Consider the following 20,601-nt stretch of genomic DNA (forward strand, 5'->3'; position numbering starts at 1 on the left):
AGGAAAAACTCCCTAAGAGCAAAACTCAGTGGGGAAGCCATCCTCTTCTGGCCAACACTGGTTACTATGACAACAAGTAATTAAAGCGATGCATAAACAAAGAAGTGATGGGAATGATAAATGTTTCTTATTTTGTGTGTGAGCGAGTGTGTGAGCAGTGGTGGACTTAGCAATTTGGGGGCTCAAGGCGAATTTAGCTAGGGGGCCCATCAACATTAATATGCGAGAAATAAGTTCAGGTTCACACTACACAATTTTAGGCTGGTTTTTCAGTCGCCGACTGTTTTTGTAGATCGCCGATAGAAACTGTGGTCGGAGGCAAATCGGGGATCACTCGGCGCTCGCTCAGTCGTGTAGTGTGAACTGCTAAAAGACGCTCGCCGAGCCGTCGCCGAGTGGTCGCCAACTCATCGCAGACGACCGGCAGATATCTAGCATGTTTAATATCTAGCAGTCGGCGACTGTGAGTCAACAGCAGCGTCTAGCTTCATACAACTTTACTACAACACTGTGTTTAAGTTATTGTGACAGCACTGGAGAAATAGTGCGATTGACTATATCTATGTTCACTGCAACGGAGAGATGAAATAATTCTGGAAATTTGGGACTATGGAGTGGTTAAACGGTAAAAAAAATAATAATAACGAAAATGTGGAGTACATATACATTGTTTTTTTTTCTTCTACGTGGTGTTGCTGGTTCTCGCGAGTGTTTCGTTTTCGTGGTCTCGTGTTTTTGGACGGCAGCCAGATGAGTCGGCGATTCCCCAGTCGTGTAATTCGTGAGCCTGCGTCACCGATCAGTTATGTAGTGTGAAAGCCACAACAACTGAAAGACTCGCGATTACAGCACAACCAGTCGTGTAGTGCGAACGGCGCAAAAACCTGACGACTGAAAAGTCATGTAGTGTGAACCTGGCTTTAGCTAGACAAGGGGGCCCTACAGTGGGAGGGGCCCAAGGCAATTGCCTAGCAACGCCTCTATGCAAAGACCGCCTCTGTGTGTGAGTGTGCCGTGGTGTGTGTGTTTCGCTGGTGGTGTTTGTGTGTGTGTATGTAGACGGGTCCACCGATGCGTGCTGCGCGCTAGAACGCGTGAGACGCAAATCTCTCTGCTCCTTTCGCCTCGCTCACCCGATATCCCGCGGTGACGGGGGTGAGCGACTGCGAGTCAGAGAGACGCGTCGCTGTGGGCGTGGCGCGCCAGCCGCTCGCGCATAGCTCTCTCTCTCCAAAGATCTACGGATCCCGTGGTGAAAACGGTGAGAGAGAGAGCTGGAGTGGGCGCGTCGGTGGGTCCTGTCCGTTTGTTTGTGTTCTGTCTTTGCGTGTTCGTTTTGTCCTAGAGTGTAGCGTGCTTTGTTTTATGTAATTCCTCTCTTGCACCCCTCTTCACTGTGTGTGGGGAGGGGCCCATTTGAGGTCCCGTGCCACCTCCTGTGACGAGGAGCTTTTATGTGTTTTGTGTTTCAGCTCAGGACGGCAGGGAACGGGTCCCTGTCTTGTCCCCGCCCTCCCACCCCTTTGTTGTGTTTTGTGTGCTGCCGCTGTAAGCCGCACATCCGGAGGGGAGTGCGGCGCTTGGTGGGGGGGTCTGTCACGTTGTGGGGGGGCCCCTGCCGGTCGCCCCGTTTACAGCGGCAAATGTCCTGTTTTTGGTCACGTGATGTTCGTCCTTCAGGTGGGCGGGACCCGTGATCCGTCTCACCTGAGGGTCGTTTGTTCGTCTATATACGTCTTGTCTTTGTACCAGTTGACTGCTGGGTATTATTTCCTTAATCTGGATCTATGTCACAGGTATTTGGTTTGCGCACTTTCTATTAAACCATCCTCTTTCCCTGAGACTTGGCGTGATTGCTTCCTTTTTTTTGTTGCTCACACTGCCCGTCACACTACTACACAGACCAATAGATGAGTGCAGAAAACTTTTCAGAACACTGGAAATTCTGACCAAAAATGTTGTTTAATTTTGGGAGTTTTGCTCAGATTATTAGAAGAATAAAAAAAATTGAAGTTAATCAGAAGATGTTTTTTAATACCATTTTAGATGGTAGACTTTTTCTTTAATTTCCCAGGCCTCTGCCACAGGCATCTCCATAGTGCCTAGAAGTGGTCTTCTGCATGCTCAAATGACTGGATCTTCCATTCATCATCTATAATATGAGCTGTCACACCAAGATAATTCTTGTTGCTAACAGAGGTCCAGTGATCCCCAGTCAGAGCCACATTTGTGGCGCTCTTCACAATAACCTGTTTTACTTCCCTTTCCTCATCATACAGCTGCTGGATTTTCTTTGACATTGTCTTTCTGCATGGCAGTTCGTAACTTGAATCAGCTGACGCAATTTGCAGCGCTTTGTCTGACGTGGACTTTGACATTTTGTTTCTTAATTTGAACCCCGACATGTGGTCGAGTGTTGACTGGCGACACTGCTCGTACTAGGAATACATTTAGCAGCTAAGTTATCATTACTGACCTGCGCGCTAGCACCAACCTGTTTTGCGTTGAGGTGGTAACGAAGGGTGGAAGTGCTCCTGTGATAAACGAACTCCTTCCTACATAAAGTGCAAATAACACTATTTTTGTTTGTACTTCCATCTGGAAGTTTCTTATTTTATAAATTCCCCATCCACCAGCGTAGCCTCTTCAGTCATCTCCATCATGATCTTATTGTGCGTCCATATAATCTGTATGTCTGGAACTCGCGCACTGAGAAACATTCCACGGTGCAAAAGTGTCTTAATGCGTTAATTTTTTTTGTTCATTATTTTCCCTGTAATTAATTAATCGAAATTAATGTGTTAAAGTCCCACCCCTAATATATGGACTTGTGCTAACGGGCTGCCCAATGGAGGATGGGTTCCCTTTTGAGTCTTGGTCCTCCCGAGGTTTCTTCCTAATCCCCACCATCATAGGAAGTTTTTCCTTGCCACTGTCACCTTTGGCTTGCTCATTAGGGATCTGGACCCATACGATTGTAAAGTTGCTTTGTGACAACATGTGTTGTGAAAAGCGCAATATAAATACATTTGACTTTGGACTTTGACTTTTGCTCCCTCAGGAGCCTGGTGCACATTCACCTACATCCTTAGAATGTAGGTAAGAGATTGAGGAAATGCCTTTGCGCCCTATGGGACTCAGAACAAATATGGGTTGTGGTGAGGCCACAAAGATTGGATTTATAAAGAAATCAATGAGAAATAAGAGCAAAACATTAATAATAACATATATATGGTATTACTGCTGAAACAGGGGAATGTGTTCTATCACATCTTTTGTTACTAGATTGAAGAAAGCAAGTGTTTTTATTTGAAAGGGGACATGTGGAATAATCTGTTATTATTTGTAGTATTGTTTAGTAAATCTGCATAGAGGCAGCAGGGGGTGGCCTTGTGTAACTGCAAGGGAGAATGTGTGACGGGGGGGTGAGCAACGAAAAGGAAGCGATCATGCCAAGTCTCAGGGAAAAAGGATGGTTTAATAGAAAGTGTGCAAACCTAAAACCCGTGCATCTCCAAATTAAGGATATAATGACCAGCGGTCAACTGGTACAAAGACAAGACATATATAGGCAATCAAACGACCCTCAGGTGAGACGGATCACGGGCTCCGCCCACCTGAGGGACGCACATGACGTCACCAAACAACAACAACAACAGCCGCTGTGGACAGAGGCGGCCGGTAGGGGGCCGCCTCACCGTGACAGAATGGAGTTAGAGAAGAAGTGTATGCACGTAATGTGTTGAACTGAACAAATAAAGATCTGGAGTTCTATGACTCACTCATTTATAGAAAATATGACCAGGGACTGCAGGGAGGTTGCAACCAGAAGCAGGCACTGAATCATTAGGAATATACAGAACCAGTTTATATTTCACAAGAGGAAAGGGTAGCTGAAAGGTTAAATACTGGAGGTAGCAGGTGTACTCAATATTCCAGTGATGATGAGCGTGGGAGTAGTGATTTATTTGTGGACAGAAAATTCTGGGGAATGTAGTCCCTCGTAGAATTTAACGATGTGACACCCCTAGGATTATTGCTACTCTCGGTCTACCCTGTCGCACTCCAGATTTGTTGACAAATTTATTGTCACAAAGAGTTTGTAGTATATGGTTGATCACACCCAGTTCCCAGTGTAGTCTTACTTGGGAGGACAACAAAAGTTGTTTAAGGAGGGGTAAGTGGGAGATGAAGGTGTTGAGGAAGAGGAGTTTAAGGAGGGGTCAATGTGGGATGAAGGTGAGAGCATTTGGAGAATCAACATTAGGTGGAATGGTTGATAGTCATTGCCTTAGGGTTAAGATTTTAAAAGATTATACAAACAAAGGAGGGAGGTATTGGCCATACAAAGTTAGGTAACCATCAATCCTTCTCAGGGACAACAGACATTACATTACATTACAGACAACAGATGAAGAGTAAACTCCATAGTGACAAAGAGGTGAGATGTGAAAAAAGCACATTTTCTCTCAGTGGAGTTAATTATCATACAATAGTTTAAAGGTTAATTTTGTCCACTTGATGGACTTGCCTGTTTCATCACTGAATTATGGCAGAATCATTTCATTCTGACACCCATGTGGTATCTGGTGGACAAAGCAAGAGGCATACGCAATGGAGTAATGCTGTGCTCTTTAATGACATGCATCTCCACTTTCAAAAGGCTACTGAGCTAAGAAATCCCACAGAACAGAAGGATAAGCAGAGAAACTTGTCATCGTCCCCGCCCCCCACCCCAAATAAATAAATAAAGCAAATAAATGATTTTGATGTTTGTTATTTAGCATGTTTTTGTATCTACGTAATTCATGTATAAATATTTCATTGTACTAGTCATGTAGTGCCAGGTAGACCTCTAATATATTCATTAGCACTTGGTCACATGTAGGTATAATACAGCCCCGAAGTCTAAAAGTACAACCATTGGAATTATTTCATTTAGTGTGCAGCATGCCTCTGTAGGATAGGATAATGCAGAGTTACATATTTTAACTTGATCTGGATCTTTTGCAGATAAAAGAGGACACCAAGGAAGAAGATGGAATTCATTGGGTTGTTCTGTAAGAAAATGAAGAGCAGTCAATAGCAATAAAATGTCGTGTCAGTAGCCTATAAGTAGCCTTTTGAGTTTGGAAATTTTTTATAAAGTTTGTTTATACATAGTAGATCAATATTGAATATGTAGTGGAGAAAGAATTTTTTTATAGGATGAAGTGCCTACTCTGCCTCCCTAAATATTGGTCTTCAAAAATTCACCTTGAAACTTGAAGAAACATCAAGGTAAGTTACAAATATAACACACAGAAGACACGCCAGCTTGAGCTATCAGAAAGCACCAACTATGTTAGCTATTTTAGCTAGCTAGCTAATTAACCTAATTAAAGGAAAATAATGAGGGAGAAATGAGTCAATAATCAGGAGAGGTAAATCTGGAAAGTGTGCAACTATTGGAGGAGCTACGGGGAAAGGAGATCAGACGGGTGTGACTCTTTGTGCCTGGCAACCTGGACAGTTGGTGCCAGTTCCTATCACCGTCCCTGTTTGTGCCTAATGTGTTTCCCTTCATGAATATGCTCCATTGTGTTACAGTGTTCATGCCTATGATTATTGTTGTCCCAGTGTTTCTGCTTATTCTACTTCCCTTTGTGCCCCCAGGTAGGGTGGTCTAGGCTGTGGCATTAGCGGTGTCGTGCCAGCACTAAACACTGTCAGTGAGTGTGCTATGTGTCTTGGCATCCGTCTCTCACTGCTGACGTCACATGATGTTTCTTCAAGACAATTGAAATGTATGAGCAGTATTGCATTTTCATGCTATATACCAATCAGATTTCAGTCTGGTTAATCAGAGAGGCATTTGACTGCATAGTGTAAATGTAGGTTAAAATTTAGTGTGAAAAACTACACACGATCTGTATACGATATATATGATATCTGTATCAGCCACTGTGCTGTGGTGAGCAGTGAATTGTATAAATAGGTGATGATGATGGAGAAACTCACAGTGATCCACGCAGGAATACTTAATGCTCAGGTATTTGTAGGTGAGATAACAGGGATCTGAAAAAACTTCGTTTGTGGCAGGGACCACACAGCTACTGTGGCCTCCACACCTGTGGAAGGAGAAAAGTGTGTAAATATAATGAGAAAAAAACTTAATGAGGAACTGCATGGTGGATGGTTGCATTTGTTAAAATGGTTGATTTGCCCCTCTATTTCCATGGTTACACACCACCACATAAACACAGGCACATGTGAACACAGACGAACATAAACATGCACACAGACATGCCTGAGGGAGCAGTCAGGGGCTGTACTGTGACAGTACTCCACTGATGATCATGGACTAAAATGTTTATAAGATCTGTATTGTCCAGAATTTTGGGGGTTTTTTTTATACTTCATTAAGATTGGCCTACTTAATATAAAAGTAGGATAGACATTCTTTTGACATTTGACTAATTGTACTCACCTCTTCATAACTTCAGACAATGTCTTGACTCCAGAGCAGTCGGTTTTAGTGGTTTGGCTGATGGGTCGTCCAGCAGAACAGGTGGTGGAATCAGTTCGGCCATAGTTAGCACCAAGGATATTTAAAACACCCGCCTCTACAATTGAAGGAGTTTAGCAAAACAAAAACAGGTTACTATGTCTACAAACCAACTATCAAAGATCAAGACTACATTGAAAGAATCCTGGATATGTTTGGAAACTATCATCACTCAAGTTTCTTAAAGAGGTAATAATAATAATAATATGAAAATAAAATTTTAACACAGTTGTCTACAGAAAGTTGAATGCATACAGGAATAATACAGCTTTTTACATTCTATGATCTCAAGAATACATCTGTCAAAAATGATTTAAGAATACAACATGTTAAAAGGAAGCTGTACAAACCACACGTCAGCACAGCATCATTACCCTCACAGGTAACACTGGTGTCTGCGGGACACAGAAATCACAGCAGAAGTAGTTTCCACGATGCTTGTTAAATGTGAGCAACCAAAACAAAGTTCCATTAAACCCAGTTTACTTTTAGACATAGCTCAAAACACTTAAAACCTTCGTACTTTTGCGAAAGATACTTGATAATTCATCAATTGTAAGTAAGTAAGTAAACTTTATTTACATAGCACCTTTCTCAGGCACAGGCCACAACGTGCTTTACAAAAAAGATAAAACATAAAAGCAAGAAAAGATAAGGTAGTCACTAAACGAGTACAGCACATTAACACAACATATACACGAAACAGCCCAGACTACTGACTAGCCCATTTGCCTAAATGTTTGTTTGAAATGGTAAATCTTAAGATGTTTCTTAAAAGAGTCCACAGAGTCTGCCGATCTTAAAAGAGGACGCAATGAGTTCCACAGTTTAGGAGCAACAACCCGGAATGCTGGATCTCCCCGGGTCTTTAGCCGAGTGCGAAGAACAGACAGCAAGTTCAAGTTGTTAGAGCAGAGAGAAGGGGCTGATTCGTGAGGGTGGAGCGTATCAGCCACATATGTAGGAGTCTGACTGTGTAATGCTCTCTAAGTAAGAGTTAACAATTTAAACTGAATCCTGTAATCAACATGAAAGCCAGTGCAGGGATATTAAAAGAGGGGTTATGTGAGACCATCTGTTAGATTTTGTCAGCAATCTTGCAGCAGCATTTTGAATCAACTATAACCGGCCACAAGCAGACTTGCTTTGAGGGGGAAAAAGGGCATTACAGTAGTCTATACGATGTGAGATAAACGCATCTCTAGTTCTGTGTTTGAAACTATAGACCTCAGTTTACTGATATTCCTCAAGTGGAAAAAACAAAATCTTGACAGCTGTTTAACATGCTTGTCAAACATCAAACTCTGGTCAAACATAACACCCAGATTATGTAGACTAGAATGGACAGCAGATGAAAGAAACCCCATGTTTTGATTGACTTGAGATACAATGCTTTCTGGAGCAATGATTAGGACTTCATTTAGCTGTAGAAAGTTAGTTGAAGTCCATTATTTGATAGACTGAAGACAATCTATGAGCCTACACAAACTATGCACTTCGCTAGGCTTAAATGAGAAATAGAGTTGAATATCATCTGCAAAAATATGATAATCAATATTAAAATGGTTTATAATTTGCTTTAGAGGAAGTATATACAGAGAAAACATGTCAGGGCTGGCTCAGAACACTCCTCCTACCACCACTAGAGGCGCCCGAGTCAGTCCAGAGGCCCGTCCGAAACCGAGTACTACACTACTATATAGTACGCGAGAAGCAGTATGCGAGCAACCTAGTACGTCCCAAACCACAGTATGCATTATACCAGTACGCGAAACGTACCCGGATGACGTACTGCATCGGCAGCCATTTTTAAGTATGTGATTGCAGCACACTGTCCTATCCCATGATTCAACTGGAGCAGCGGAGGAGTTCAAAGTTAGAAAAATAAAATGGCGGAAAGCGGCGAGCCAGCAATTTACAAGTGTAAGTAGATACAAACACAAAATAAAACATTTAAAAAATATGATGTGCAAACCAAGTGCAACCCAAGTACCATTACAAGTAGTGTCACTGAGAATGAAAAATACAATTTGTTAGATTACATATATATAGTTTTTACATTTTTTATTAACGTAGCTAGTGAGTCCAAGCTGAGGTAATCTTGTTAGCTCGCTAGTTAACCCGTCAAGCTAATACCGATTAACTCATATATCCGATAACGCGAAAAATGTGCGGTATTAATGACGGAGCATGAGAGGCGTGGATACGTCATTTAACAAGGTACATCCCCCACTGTCTTGACATAGAGGACACTGCCTGTGATCTTGATGAGATCTTGTAGCAAGACTCAAAAGCGTTTTTGTTATCCATATGTTTACAGTGCATACACAGCATGTGTTGCTGTAATGTTCGTGCAAAACAAAAAAACCTTCCCCTTGTAATTGCATTGCACTTTATGGTGTAAATGTACTGAATATGCAGTATCTATATTTGTGCATATACATGTATATGTGAGTACTCTTACAGGCCTTTATAGCAGACTAAAAACTGAACAAACACATGGTAGTGTTTTCCATTTGTCACATCAGTGTGTAGTTGTCATATGGGAAAGGCTAATCATCTGATATTTGTGTGTAGTTTGGATGCAATAATATGGTTTTGGCGAGTGTTGTAAGAGTTTTGTTTGAAGTGTATGCTTTTTCCAAGTTTGAGATGTTTTGCCTGTGTATGTGTGTGGCATTTGCTGTTTTGACAAAAAGATATACTTTCAGACATTGGGTCTTAGCGTCTGCAAAACCCAGTAATACATATCCTTGGTCAGAGGCCATGATTTATATATTGTGGTTATGTACCTTTTGTGCTTGAGTGTTTGTTGATGTTAGTTTTGCCTTTCAATCTCTGGTTATTGTTCTTTGTGTCTCTGACAATTTTGTTTGCTGGAGTGAAAGAAAATTCTTATAGGATGAAGTACTTACTCTGCCTCCCTAAAGAGTGTGAAATATTGGCATTCAAAAATTTACCTAATTAAAGGAAAATAATGAGGGAGAAATGAGTCAATAATCAGGAGAGGTAAATCTGGAAAGTGTGCAACTATTGGAGGAGCTACCAGTGTTTCTGCTTATTCTACTTCCCTTTGTGCCCCCAGGTAGGGTGGTCTAGGCTGTGGCGTTAGTGGTGTCGTGCCAGCACTAAACACTGGTCTTTGTTAATGTCAGTGAGTGTGCTATGTGTCTTGACATCTGTCTCTCACCGCTGATGTCACATGATGTTTCTTCAAGACAATTGAAATGTATGAGTAGCATTGCATTTTCATGCTATATACCAATCAGATTTCAGTCTGGTTAATCAGAGAGGCATTTGACTGCATAGTGTAAATGTAGGTTAAAATTTAGTGTGAAAAACTACACACAATCTGTATAACCGAACTGGGGTAAATTAGATCTAAGCCACTGTGCTGTGGTGAGCAGTGAATTGTATAAATGTGTGATGATGATGGAGAAACTCACAGAGATCCACGCAGGAATACTTAATGCTCAGGTATTTGTATGTGAGATCACAGGGATCTGAAAAAACTCCATTTGTGGCAGGGACCACACAGCTACTGTGGCCTTTACACCTGTGGAAGGAGAAAAGTGTGTAAATATAATGAGAAAAGAAAAAAAACTTAATGAGGAACTGCATGGTGGATGGCTGCATTTGTGAAAATGTTTGCTTTGCCCCTCTATTTCCATGGTTACACACCACCACATAAAAACAGGTACATGTTTTTATACTTCATTAAGATTGGCCTTTTATGAATTAATATAAACATAGTACAGACATTCTTTTGACATTTAACTAGTTCCCACCTCCTTGTAACTTCAGACAATGTGTTGTTCCCATAACAGTTGGTATTAGTGGTTTGGTTGCTGGGTCGTCCAGCAGAACAGGTGGTGTTATCCGTCCGGCCATAGTTAGCACTGAGGATTTTTAAAACACCCGCCACTACAATTGAAGGAGTTTAGCATAACAAAACAGGTTACTATGTCTACAAACCAACTGGCAAAGATCAAGACTACATTGAAAGAATCCTGTGTATGTTTGGAAACTATCATCACTCAAGTTTCTTAAAGAGGTAATAATAATAATAATATGAAAACAACATTTTATCTACAGAAAGTTGACTGCATACAGGAATAATAAAGCTTATTACATTCTATTACATTCTATGATCTCAAGAATATATCTGTCAAAAAAGATTTAAGAATACAACATGTTAAAAGGAAGCTGTACAAACCACAGGTCAGCATGGCATTATTACCCTCACAGGTCACACTGGTGTCTGCAGGACACAAAAATCACAGCAGAAGTTGTGCTTGTTAAATGGAGAAACCAAGACAAAAGTTCAATTTTTTTTAGACATATTTCAACACACTAACACACCTTGGTATATGATTTTTGCCAAAGCTAGTTGATCATTCATTACATGTAATGAAGTAGATTTTAGTATGGATAGAATAGGATAGAGTATCTGAAAGGAAGGTTAATTACTGCTTGGAGGAATAATTACTTACAAATAGGACGCAAAGGTGGGAGGCAACGATAGGAGACAGTGAGGTACTTGGAAGTCCCAATACATGGATCATTAAAGATGGTGTATGAAGCACGTACAGTACAACTGTTCTTCCCATTACACCTGTGAGGTAAAGTGAGATGTTACTTAGAGCTCTTAAGGGTGCTTACTGAGGAGCAACACTGCCTCTGCTTTTTCTTGTAAAAATACAAAAAATACAAAAATGTACCTTGTAGCCACAATAGAGAGTGTGTTGGAAGCATAGCAGTTAGTGTTAGCCAGAATGAAACTGGGGAGCCCTTTGGAGCAGGTTGTAGAATCTGTGCGCCCGTAGTTAGCATTGATGATGTCAATCACATCATTCCCTGTGCAGAGACACAGTGAACAGTTTGAAACGTTGTGCTTCCACAATAATGAATTCTCAGAACACTCAAAAGTAAAATATGGTGTCCTCGTATGCTACCACTGGGCATACTAATCATTCGTAGGCAGTGCTTAATTTGTAAATCAAACGATGCCGGAACGCAAACAGCGGCATGAGACAAGGGGCAGTGGCGCAAAAAGGGGGTATGCAGCGTATGCGACGCATAGGGGCGGTGCACTAGAGGGGGCACCAAATCAATGAGATATAATACTTAATTTGTGTCCATCTTACGCAATAGCGCACGGAGAACAATACACATAAACAGCAACGTGCAGACTTAGACAACGACGAGCACAAGACACTGCGCGAATGCACATTAAATAGACAGACCACATCAACCCCAAGTGATGACGAGACGAGCCACAGGTGAGACGGATAATGACAAGACGCACCCGCACCCATGGAGATACACTGACACAGACTAATAGACGCAGACAACGTTAACACATGCCCCAAAGGAAGGGTTCGGGGACCGTAATGTGACAGCAACATTACAATTGGTCAGGTAAATGCCATAAATGTAAATGTTAATGTTTCTTCCCCTGTTGTTGAGGGGTGTTTCTTTGTACTACCACATATCATTTCGGAGAACACTGCAAAGAATGTGACGTGCACAAGGTGGGCGGAGTCGCGCTACGGTCACTCACGAAAGTATAACTAGCTTTATAGGGGAGACATTTAGGAAGTCTGAATGTGGATCTTGTGTTTAATAATGTATTTTATAGAATTGATTGTTCAATTAATTGGTTCAACGCAGACAGAATTTCATAACTTATAATTAGTAGGCTTGAAAGTTACCGGATCGAGGCAGACAGTTCCCGGAACACACCCTTGTTCCGGCAGGATCCGGCTCAAATTAAGCCCTGGCCTGTTCATAGGCATTAGTATTAGCTTCCATTGGTCCACCCTTTGTAACTATAACAGCTTCAACTCTTCTGGGAAGTCTGTTTAATACATACTGATGTTGGCAGAGAAGGCCTGACTCTCAGTCTCTGCTCTAATTCATCCCAGAGTTATTCAAACGGGTTGAGGTACGAACTCTGTGCAGGCTGGTCAAGTTCATCCACACCAGACTCTGCCATCCATGCCTTTATGGACCTTGCTTTATGCACTGTTGCACAGTCATGTTGGAAGAAGAAGGGGCCAGCTCCAAACTGTTCCCACAAAGATGGCAGCATTTAATTGTCCAAAATGTCTTGGTATACTGAAGCAAACAGAGTTCCTTTCACTGGAACTAAGGGGCCAAGCACAGCTCCTGAAAAACAACCCCACACCTTAATCCCCCCTCCACCAAACTTTACACTTAGCACAATGCAGTCAGACAAGTACCATTCTTTTAGCAATCACCAAACCCATCAGATTGCCAGATGGAGAAGCACAATTCGTCATTCCAGAAAACGCGCCTCCACTGCTCTAGAGGTCAGTAGCGGCGTGCTTTACACCACTCTCGTAATGAACTGCTTAACCATGCAAACCCATTCCATGGAACTCTATGCACAATATTCTTGAGCTAATCTGAAGGCTACGTGAAGTTTGGATGTCTGTAGTGATTGAGTCTGCAGAAAGTTGGCGACCTCTTCGCACTGTGCGCTTTCAGTATCCGCTGACCCCGCTATGTCAGTTTACGTGGCCTACCACTTCATGGCTGAGTTAATGTTCCCAAGCATTTCCATTTATTGCCCCTCCCTCGCCACCGTGACAATATGGTTTTAATAAAGTTACATTTTACTAAAATTCATTCGTTTTAGTGGGCATATATGCGGCTAAAACAGTTAGCATAGTGCATCTGATTTTTTTAACATTGACATTTTAAAATAACATTACAGTCATTATGGCTTTTAGAAAAATGTATCTGGGGGAGATGGGGTAGTGCCGTATAGACCCCTGTGATGCGGCTTACGTTTTTGTGCTTAATGGCATTTCCCCCCTTACACTACTTTTACTTTTATATTTTAAGTAGTTTTGAAACCAGTACTTTTACACTTTTACTTGAGTAAAATTATTGAGTTGATACTTCAACTTCTACAGAAGTATTTTTAAACCCCATTATCTATACTTCTACCCAAGTAATGAATGAATACTTTTGACACCTTTGGAAAGGTGAGGGGTTTGAAGGTGAGGGGTTAAGTGGAAGCCTGTGAGCCTGTGTCTCCCCCTATCAGGACTGTGATGCCCGCTGTTCGTTTACAGAGGGACTGGCAGTTATAATTCAGTGCAATACTAGTTTCAAATGACAGTAAAATTGACCAATCATATCTTCCCTCTTAGTGGGCGGGCTTAACTGTATGATAATTTCCGCCCACTGTGGCGACGCTAGCTGTCATTAGCGTACCACCGCTAGCTAGTTTTGATTCAGTCCTTTGATGCCCTTGTGCGCGTTGTTTACATATTCCACTTACGAGGAACACGGAGCTGTGAACCTTATTTTTTTGGATCCTTATTTTGCTTAAGTTATCTAGTATAGATATTGATTATTGTGTTTCTAAAGCTGTACTGTCGTCTCAATTATTTATTTATTGATTATTATTATTTTCTTTATTGCAGTTAATTACGAGGGGGGGGGTGGTAGTAGGCTCAGGTTTAATGGTCACGGTTCGCTACTGACGCACAATAAGATGAGCATGATGGAGATGACTGAAGAGGCTACGCTGGTGGGTGGGAAATTTATAAAATAAGAAACTTCCAGATGGAAGTACAAACACAAATAATGTTATTTGCACTTTATGTAGGAAGGAGTTCGCTTATCACAGGAGCACTTCCACCCTTAGTTACCACCTTAACGCAAAACATGTTGGGGCTAAGGCGCAGGTCAATAATGATAACTTAGCTGCTAAATGTATTCCTAGTACAAGCAAACAGTGTCGCCAGTCAACACTCAACCACATGTTGGGGTTCAAATTAGGAAACAAAATGTCAAAGTCCACGTCAGGCAAATTGACCAATGGCGAGATGGATTGCTGAGGACTGTAGACCGCTCTCTGTGGTCGAAGGCTTAAGTAAGATGCGGCAAGTTTAAACGCTTCCTCCGTTCGCGGAGGTTCGCGCGAGATGGGCGGAGTCGCGCGCTACGGTCACTAGTGAAAGTATAAACCAGGCTTTACAAGAAGCGCTGCAAATTGCGTCAGCTGGTGCAAGTTACGAACTGCCGTCCAGAAAGACAATGTAGAAGAAAATCCAGCAGCTGTATGATGAGGAAAGGGAAGTAAAACAGGTTATTGTGAAGAGCGCCACAAATGTGGCTCTGATTGGGGATCACTGGACCTCTATTAGCAACAAGAATTATCTTGGTGTGACAGCTCATATTATAGATGATGAATGGAAGATCCAGTAATTTGCTTTGAGCATGCAGAAGACCACTTCAAGGCACTATGGAGATGACTGTGGCAGAGGCCTGGGAAATTAAAGAAAGTCTACCATCTAAAATGGTATTAAAAAACATCTTCTGATTTACTTCAGTTCTTATTCTTCCAATATCCTGAGCAAAACTCCCAAAATTAAACAACATTTTTGGTCAGAATTTCCAGTGTTCTGAAAACTATTTGCTCTGTTTTCTGCACTCATCTATTGGTCTGTGTAGTAGACTGGTGGAAAAATTAACAAGATGTTGAAGTTTATGATTATGTTAATTGATTCATTCATCATTCAAACTTAAATGAATATTTCTCATGTTAAATACTGAAATGCGATTAATTTCAATTAATTACAAAGCTTCTAATTAATTTGATTAGTTTTTTTAAATCGCGCACGAGGGCGGACGGGTTGGCGCGCGTGATAGGTGTCATGTGTTGTTATTATAATTATTAATTTGACTAATATTGTTAAACAATGAAATTGTGATTATGTGGAATTTGCTTGTTTTCACATTTAATAATTGTTCATTTGTATAAAAAAAACGCATGCACACGACAGGCGGCACCTCTAGCATTTGCCTATATTGCCTTATGGACAATAAGGCAATGATGAAGGGTGTTGTTCTCACCACAGTCCAGTGTGCTGTAGCCATCCTCACATATTACATTGACACCTGGTGGAAAGAGATAAAACAATATGCATTAGGACCTGGACGTCTACCATCCTGCAGAACTCCTGGATTAAGAGGTCACTCTAATAAGTATGGTTAAGGACAATTAATAATTAATAATATGTATCAGGTGTATAATAGTCAGAAATTTGCAGCGCTGCAGGTGTTTAAAGGTTTACAACAATACGGTAGATGTCAAACTCTAGCAGACTTTATCCTGTATGTTATACTTACGGCCTTCTGTACAGGTGTAAGTTGTGTTGTAGTACTTGAACGTTCCAATACACGGGTCCGGGCTGCCAAGCGTATCAGTCTTAAACTCACACTGTCTATACCCATTGCACCTGTTTATAACAAAGGATATTAAGTGACAGATGTGTTTGCAGAGGTGTCAATTCCAGGTTCAGAAAGTAAAAGTCCTCACCAGGATTTTGCTCAAGCTTGCTAGATTTTCAAATTAGTGCAATCCAGGTAAAATTAGTGGAATCAACACAATCCAGGAAGCCTGAGCAAAATCCTGGTGAGGACTTTTACTTTCTGAACCTGGAATTGACACCTTTGTGTGTTTGTTGTGTTTATGAAAAATAAGTAGTTCTTATATAGAATAGAAATAGAAGCAGATCACAAGCTGTCCACTAGAGAAAATTGCTCTTGTTCTTGAATCCATTAAAAAAACAAGCCTTGTCCATCTCAATGGCTCTGCATGACAGCACACCAGGTAGTGAAATCACATCAATTACACAGTGTGACTGTGTTAGCATATTCTGAATCAAAACCGTTTTGACAGATTGATTTCCATTATTTTGATTCAGTTTTGGCTGAAGAGGGTATAAAATTATTAGTCTGATCTTTCCAGTATTTACTGGAGTCTTTAAAACCAACATTCCATATTGTTTATTTGGTCATTTCTTTTATGGACCAATCCTATTCAGGGTCATAAGAGATATAGAAAAATAAAATACTTATTATATGCTATGTATGTTTGTTGTACCTAGCAGAGATGATGGGAATATTCAAGGTACATGCGGTGTTCTGGGTTTCAGAAGCAGGACGACCAACACTACAAATGCTTTTGTCTGTCCGGCCATATATTGCAGATGTCACATTTATTAGTCCAGTGTCTGAAAGCATGAAAGTGTGGATACAAATATGTTTATTCTCTGCAATGCTGAGAAAGTATTCAAACTGTTAAAGGATTAGGTCAAATACTATGGCACAGTATGTAAATAATAATTTCATAAAAAATTTTCATTGCACTGACAAGTTATGGCTTCAACATTCTTAAATTATAGTTTACATTTACCACTGTAGTAAGAGTGTCACGGTGAGCAGGTCCCAGCCCTCTGGGGAGATGCCCACACTCCTGGTCTCCCTCCTACTGACACGCCTTCCTCATCTGCTTTCATGGTTAGCCCCTCCCCCAACTGTCAGTCATGCATGTTTTGTTATGTTAACCATGTGCGTGTTCTAGTTCCTCCTCATGGTTTGTAACCCGGACCCCTCGTTATTGGATTCATGTGTTGCTTGTTGAGTCTGGTCTATTTATATCCTAAGTTTGGTGTTGTATGTTGCTGGTCCTTGTTTTGCATACAGCCTGTTATGGTGATAATGCTTTGTCGTATTGCTCTGTGTCTTGGTTTCTAGTTTATCTTTATGTTCGTTATGTCTCTGCGTCTAGGCCAGCGTTTCTCAAAGTGTGGGGCGCATGGGTATTGCAGGTGCGGCGCAAGCAATTGGAAGAAATGAACCTTTTTAAGCCTGTCGTTTTAATGCCTGTTCGTTTTGCATAAGGCCCGGATGTTTAAAATGTTGAGAACCACTGGTCTAGGCTATGTTTCATTTTTCGACTCCCTCTCTTGTATAACCCAAGCCTGCCTGTTCGACCCCGAGTATGGGATGCCCTTCGATAAATCTAGCTCTTCTCAGCGTTTTTGTCCGCCTTTTCAATCCTTGACACCCCCAGCATTACACCTGCATCTCATTTTATGCCATAATTCACCTCCCTATTTAAGCCCACAGCTTTACAGTGCATGACATTTAAGACCATCTTGAGTTATTCCAACTAAGAGAGAGAGACGGCAAAGTCTATGGCATTGTATTCTACTGAGCACCTTGCGCTATCATTTGTTAGCACGCTAAGAGACTTTTATTTCAGTGTGCGGGTCTGTTGCTGTATAATCTGCAACAGGACAGTAGAACAGAAAGATATACCTCCTTTCCTGATGCCCTGGAGTTACCAGAGCCTTTACTGTTTTCCTTTTTGAAATTATTATAGAATGTGACTTTGAATTACCTACAATAATAATGTATTTTTATATTACACTTGTGATATTGAGAATAAGTTATTTAAACTTACCACAGCTGAGGTGCTGGACACTACCATAACAGGTGATTTCATTTTCTGAAAGAACCAACACTCATAGATGAGTACATTTAATAAAACTGTTAGAATTGTAAAGACAATCTGAAACCCTGCCATGACAGTATATGTTTTATTTTTTAAATCAAGTGTTGACATTTTTAAGCAGTAGTAATATACAATATGCACATAGACACACTCTATTCTGATAATATACAGAAATCTATTGATAGAAATAAAGTATAAAATGAAAAACATTAATTAAAGAAAAAGGGGGATATGAAAGTAATAAGTGCTCTGACAATGTTAGGACGATGTAAGGAGTTGATGGTACATTGTTGCATAAAATACCTACCTGCAATAACGAGCAAGCCAGGAGCTATCATCAGCACTGACAAAAGAGAAAGAAACAGGCAGTCCTGAAATCTAACCTTGTTAAGATGCAAGAGTTAAGGCTGAGCTTCAAAAACATGGATAGAACTTACAAGTGAGTAGATTGAGCTTCAGGATGAACATTGTTCTGGGCTGGTGGTGTCAGAGATGCAGCTGAGTGTCCAAGTGTCAAATCCACTTGAGCTGATCAGTATTTATATGCTGGAACCAGGAAGCATTTCTCCAACAGAGTAATTCCCCTGGAGATTAATGAAGATTGTTCTGCCGTTCTTTGTTCTATGAATTTGATCTAAGGGTGTTTAAGTGAATGTACACACACCAAACATAACAACCCCCCCCCCCCCCCCCCCCAAAAAAAAAAAAGTGCAGAGTGTTGACTCACTTTTGTGTTTTTATGTAATCTAACTAGTTTAATCAAAAACATGCTATTAATTCACTCTTTACACCTTTTTTCTTTATGAAGTTTTGTTTTTTCCATCCAAGTTACTTGGTTTGAAAAGTGCTGGGAACAAGAATAGAGACCAGGTGTTGCACTCAATTCAGATGCTCCACCAAGTCCTTGGACAAGCATGTTCACTGGAAATAAATCAGTACTGGGTTTAATGGAAGCCTTTGTCCAGTCTATCACTGCAAACCTGAGAAGAACTACACCAGGAGAAGTAAATAAAGTGAAAAGGGGAAACACAAGAAAAAAAATTAACAAAGCACCCTCCCTGAATCAATATACACAGAAAAAACACAAAAAATAAATACATAAACCCAAAGTAACAAGCCTAGTGGTCGTTATTCACTGGGAGGAAGTTCGTAATGACTGTAGTCATTTAATTACCAAAGCCATTGAATCTTATCATGAATAAATATGCTTGAAATAGTTTTTCTTTAACACTAGACCTGTAGCTTAATTTAACAGTCCTGTCACACAAAGTGTCCACACAAATTGAGTCACCTCTCTTCAAACAAAGAAAACAGACACTGCACCTAACCTTGGAGTTTACTATAAAATTCAGGTACATTTATCTAGACACTCCTTTTAACAACCTCATGAGACCATTCTTCCTTCCAGGTGACTCCCAAACAGGTAAGTTGAGGTTGTCTCCATCTTCAAGGTATTAAAGTCCTGCCCATTACATCTGAAACAAATCTTTTGAGCTTGACTGCAACTGGACTTCTTTTTAAAGAAGGAAAACCCTTCTTATCAGATTCACCAGCCAGTATTCACCAGCACCTAGTATGAGGAATTATGGCTTTCACCAAGGAAGAGGGCCTCATTTATGGCCTCCTCTGTTTACCTAAGCACATAAGATTAAGCAGTAGCGGCTGGTGCAAAAAAAAAAAAAAAAAATGAGGGGGGCATAAACAAATTAAAAACAAATAAAACTTATTTTATCTTATCTTATTGCCCTTTATTTATTTGAACATGAATTTTGCCCTAGCGTTCTTCAAGTGAACGCTTTGTGAAAGGATTTTTTTGTAAAGATAAAACTGAATGTTCTCTCATGTTCTAAGAGCTGCTGCTCCAGCCTGCTGATATTCAACATGAACCGAGTTATGTTGGAGGTTCGCGCAAGGTGGGCGGAGTCTTGCGAACAAAAAGTTGCCAAAAGTTTATGCATCTACATGTAATCTCATTAGACCGGCGCCCCGCACACAGGAAGTGTGCACAGTGTAAGCAATTAATTACAATTATGTGTTTACTCTTTTAATAAATTCAAACATGGCTATTAGACACACAGTGTGACTAAATTATTTCCTCCCCGTTTATAATGAACTCATTGCGGTGGTTTTGCAACACAGCACTATTGAATCTGGACCGCTGCCAGAGAACTGTTCGGCGCAGGCAGCTGAACTAGTGGCTCTGACTGAGGCATGCTGAGTGGTTCTAGGTGAAGCCGTGGCGATTCGCACGGTCAACAGATATGCCTTTGCTCTCTGGACGGCCTCGGCTGAGGCCTAATCTGATGTTCCTCTGGTGTTCCTAAACTGACCTCGCTGGAGGCGCCTAATCTCTACTTGGAAGGGACTACGGCAACACTCAGTCTGTCACGCCATCACAAGGATGCTGAGCGTGGAGGGGGTATGCGTCATATGCATCTGTCAAATCAGTGTTAATTATTTCATGTATTGTCCAATCACATTTGGTTGATCACCTCATGTTCACCTCGTGGACACCGTGTGTATTGATGATTAAAAGTATAAAAGATGAGAGTTCGGAATGGGGAATTAGCTCTCTCTTGCAGACCCCTTGTGTGTATGTAACTGAGATCTCTGGATTAATCCATACCTTGGTAAATAAATCATTGTTTTCTATTATCTTACCCAACTGCTTCTGACTTTTATTGTGCTCACCATTTAAGGGTTTCAGAAT

General features: G+C 40.9%; 1 protein-coding gene across 1 annotated transcript; it reads right to left on the bottom strand.

The window, feature by feature from the left end:
- Positions 1-4,771: 4,771 nt before the first annotated feature.
- Positions 4,772-18,399, bottom strand: LOC143512638 (rhamnose-binding lectin-like). Its single transcript, XM_077003208.1, has 15 exons — positions 18,329-18,399; positions 18,199-18,234; positions 17,841-17,885; positions 16,476-16,605; positions 15,719-15,828; positions 15,443-15,487; positions 11,269-11,404; positions 11,041-11,162; positions 10,764-10,808; positions 10,336-10,471; positions 9,994-10,103; positions 6,898-6,942; positions 6,470-6,605; positions 6,001-6,110; positions 4,772-5,058 (listed from the first exon to the last, which is right to left on the bottom strand). Coding segments are annotated over exons 1-15 (1,239 nt in total). The 5' UTR covers positions 18,360-18,399; the 3' UTR covers positions 4,772-5,056.
- Positions 18,400-20,601: the final 2,202 nt, after the last annotated feature.

This window comes from Brachyhypopomus gauderio, chromosome 4 (assembly GCF_052324685.1).
Source record: "Brachyhypopomus gauderio isolate BG-103 chromosome 4, BGAUD_0.2, whole genome shotgun sequence".
In the NCBI taxonomy this organism is placed as follows: domain Eukaryota; kingdom Metazoa; phylum Chordata; class Actinopteri; order Gymnotiformes; family Hypopomidae; genus Brachyhypopomus; species Brachyhypopomus gauderio.

Bases quoted from the DNA above. Each gene is read 5' to 3' on its own strand.
- LOC143512638 (XM_077003208.1), bottom strand. From the start codon at position 18,359: ATGTTCATCCTGAAGCTCAATCTACTCACTT. The intron at 16,606-17,840 runs GTAAGTTTAAAT...TCATGCTTTCAG, and splicing joins TGTCCAGCACCTCAGCTGTG to ACACTGGACTAATAAATGTG. The intron at 6,943-9,993 runs GTGAGTTTCTCC...TGTGTCCCGCAG, and splicing joins GTATTCCTGCGTGGATCTCT to ACACCAGTGTTACCTGTGAG.